The sequence below is a fragment of the Austrofundulus limnaeus genome, unplaced genomic scaffold (genome assembly GCF_001266775.1).
Source record: "Austrofundulus limnaeus strain Quisiro unplaced genomic scaffold, Austrofundulus_limnaeus-1.0 Scaffold2165, whole genome shotgun sequence".
In the NCBI taxonomy this organism is placed as follows: domain Eukaryota; kingdom Metazoa; phylum Chordata; class Actinopteri; order Cyprinodontiformes; family Rivulidae; genus Austrofundulus; species Austrofundulus limnaeus.
In genome coordinates this window covers 5,231-8,488 of record NW_013954567.1, presented here as the reverse complement: position 1 = coordinate 8,488, position 3,258 = coordinate 5,231, and the positions used below count along the sequence as shown (strand labels likewise).

Genomic DNA, 3,258 nt, shown 5'->3' with positions numbered 1-3,258 from the left:
AGGGTCCTAACAGAGGGTCCTCAGGGTCCTAACAGAGGGTCCTCAGGGTCCTAACAGAGGGTCCTCAGGGTCCGTGTAAAGAGTCCAGCTGAGGTCACAGCGATGCTGTTTCTCCCGCTCTCTGAGCTGAGACAATGTTGTGGTTTCTCTCTGCAGTGGGCAGTTTGCTGTGGTCAGGAGGTGTCGGCACCGCTCCACCGGACTGGAGTTCGCTGCCAAGTTCATCAAGAAGCGACGCAGCAAGTCGAGCCGGCGCGGCGTGACCAGGGAGGACATCGAGCGTGAGGTGAACATCCTGAAGGAGATCCAGCACCCCAACATCATCGCTCTGCACCAAGTGTTCGAGAACAAAGCTGAGGTCATCCTCATCCTGGAGCTGTGAGTGAACCCTCTCTGCTCATCATCATTTCTACCAGACAGGGTGAAGAATGAGTGAAGATCTGCAGCTTTCCTGTAAAACCACAGCAGCTTCATGAGTCTGAAGCTGCAGAACTGTGGCACAAATGTTGGACCAACAGGAAGTGAAACTGAATTATTCAGACTGGATCTGAATGCTTTGGTTTAAAAATAACATTTATTAATTAGAAACTGAATTTAAAGTTTTGTATCTGAATTAATTTGCTTTGAAACTGTATTTTGGTTTATTAAAACTTCAGTTTGACTACTTTCACTTTCAGTTCCATAATTCAGACGTTTGTGTCACATCCTGGTCCTTGAGAAAGCCAGGCAGAGTAATCAAACACAGATCACATCATGGATCACAGATTGATCAGACGCTGCTGCTGACTGATCCATGATGTCATCATGTAAATGTAACATTTTCTACATATAGGTCAAATTAATCACTGCAATAAAATAACTTTGTTTTTGTCACTTTTACAGTGGATTACATCAACTCTGTTACATCCAGAAGGGAAACTTCACCAAAGTGAAACATAAATCTGTGGATCTGTGTTTGATTACTCTGCCTGGCTTTCTCAAGGACCAGGATGTGACACAAACATCTGAATTATGGAACTGAAAGTGAAAGTAGTCAAACTGAATTTTCAATTAACCAAAATACAGTTTCAAAGTAAATTAATTCAGATTCAATCTGAGCAGTTCAAGTTGACTTCTCTGGAGCTAAACTGACATCATCAGGTTTGTTCAAAATAAAATAAAATTGAAACTGAAAAACAGTTCATTACGATCTGGAAAAGTTTCAAACATCTGGTCTTTTCAGTTTCAAGTTATTTTATTTTGAACAAACCTGGTGACCCCAGCTGAGTCCTGCTGGCAGAAGATCAGGTCCGTCTTGCACACTGACAGGTTCTGTCAGCAGGAGCAGAAACAGGAAGTGTTGTTTGGGCTCAGGAGGGTTAAACAGAACCTACCTGTGCAGGTGAGGTTCTGCAGATTTAACTGTGTTTGTTGATGTGGGCTGTTTCCTGCTCTGACCTCACCACTGACAGGTCCACATCAACAGAACCGGTTCCTGCTGCAGGCGGGACCAGGTGAAGCCTTCAGTTTTATAGATTAAAGGTTAAACTGCTGGTTTGTTGTTGTTGGAGGTGATTCAGAGTAAAGATTTGTCTTTGATTGACAAACATCGGAACCTCCAGAACCTCCAGAACCTCCAGAACCTCCAGCCTCAAGCGCTTGGTTCTGTCGCCTCCTGCTGCCAGCTGGAGGAGGGCTGTGAAGAACTCAGGTGAGTTCAGACAGGTAAAAGAGAACTGGAGCTGTGATCAGAGTCGTGTGGCACCAGACTCCAGTCAGACCAGTTGGACCGGCCCATGTGGGCCTTCAAACACTCCTGGATCAGAAGGTTTCAGTGACTGGGTTGACTTACAGCCGCCTGCAGCAGGAACTGGATATCCTGTCCAACACGTGTCAGGCCTTCGGTTTCTGCTCAGGTCTTTACCAGAGTCCTGGGAGCTCCTGGTCTCAGGACTAAGACCCTGCTGGTCCACAGCTGGTCCACAGCTGGTCCATGACTTCTGAGTGATGTGAGCAGTGTGTTTTCACCTTCACAGCTGGAGAAACCCTGTTCCTGTGTGTGCACGTTACTTTAGTTCAGTGTTGCTCCTCTCACACATGATGCACCAACACACCTTCACTGTGTGTGGACGACACACAGCTGTGTATGAGCAGCTCTACAGCAACAACACAACTCCTCAGTCTTCCCACTGCTCACAACATCCCCCTGCTCGTTGTCGACCACACAACTCCCTCTCTTTTAGTGCACAACCTTGGTGTCTTTTTTTGGCTCCTCCCTCTTCTCTCAGTCTCACATCAACACCCTCACCATGACATCATTCATCCATCGTTGTAACATTTCCCGTCTGTCCTCCTGTCTGTCCCTCCACCCCTCAAACATGTCGTCCTGCATCATCTGCTTTACCCTCCTACTCACCAGCTCCTGACCCCCATCACAACCAAGCACCGTACCCTGGAGGTCCAAGCCTCTTCCTCAAAAAACCTTTACCTTCTTCCAAATCACTAAAGCCCACCTGTTCCACATGGCCCCTCCTCCATCACCCCCTTCACAATTTCAGCTCATCTGTCAGGCTGCCTCTTTTTCCTTTTCCTGTGAAGTGTCTTTGAGTGTCCTGAAAAGCACTATATAAGTTTGATTTGTTGTTGTTGTTGTTGTTGTTGTTGTTGTTGTTGTTGTTGTTGTTGTTGTTGTTGTTGTTGTTGTTGTTGTTGTTGTTGTTGTTGTGCTCTGGTTCAATCTGCTGGAGTACCCTTTAGGACTAAATGTGGGCCAGTTTGGACCTGTTCTTATTTTTCTCTGTTACATATTACCTGAGTGGTTTTTAGACCTGGTTTCTGTCAGAGTAGGGATCCTGCAGGGTCAGAATCCAGCTCTGAAATGTACAGAAACTAAACTGAGACAGGTTTAAGATGTGCTTGAGACAGGTCTGAGATGTGTCCTAGACATGTTTGGGGCATGTCTCAGATGGGTCTAAGACCCCTGTGATGATTTTGACAGGAAGATTGTGAAACAATCTTTGAACACGTCTAAAAGTCAGGTGACAGGACTCTGAGAGTCAGGAGAAAAATGAGAACCAGCAGGAACATTTGGAGACATGTTGGAGAATCTGGAACATTTAGAGACATTTTGGAGACTCTGGAACATTTAGAGACATTTTGGAGACTCTGGAACATTTGGAGACATTTTGGAGACTCTGGAACATTTAGAGACATTTTGGAGACTCTGGAACATTTGGAGACATTTTGGAGACTCTGGAACATTTAGAGACATTTTGGAGA

At 45.6% G+C, this 3,258-nt stretch overlaps 1 protein-coding gene across 1 annotated transcript in view; it reads left to right on the top strand.

The window, feature by feature from the left end:
- LOC106537177 (death-associated protein kinase 3) overlaps positions 1 to 3,258 on the top strand; it is an 8,140-nt gene that overhangs the window by 2,352 nt on the left and 2,530 nt on the right. The window contains exon 3 of the mRNA XM_014034552.1: positions 157 to 378. Coding sequence (XP_013890006.1) covers positions 157 to 378 — 222 coding nt within the window. The remainder of the gene's footprint in view (positions 1 to 156; positions 379 to 3,258) is intronic.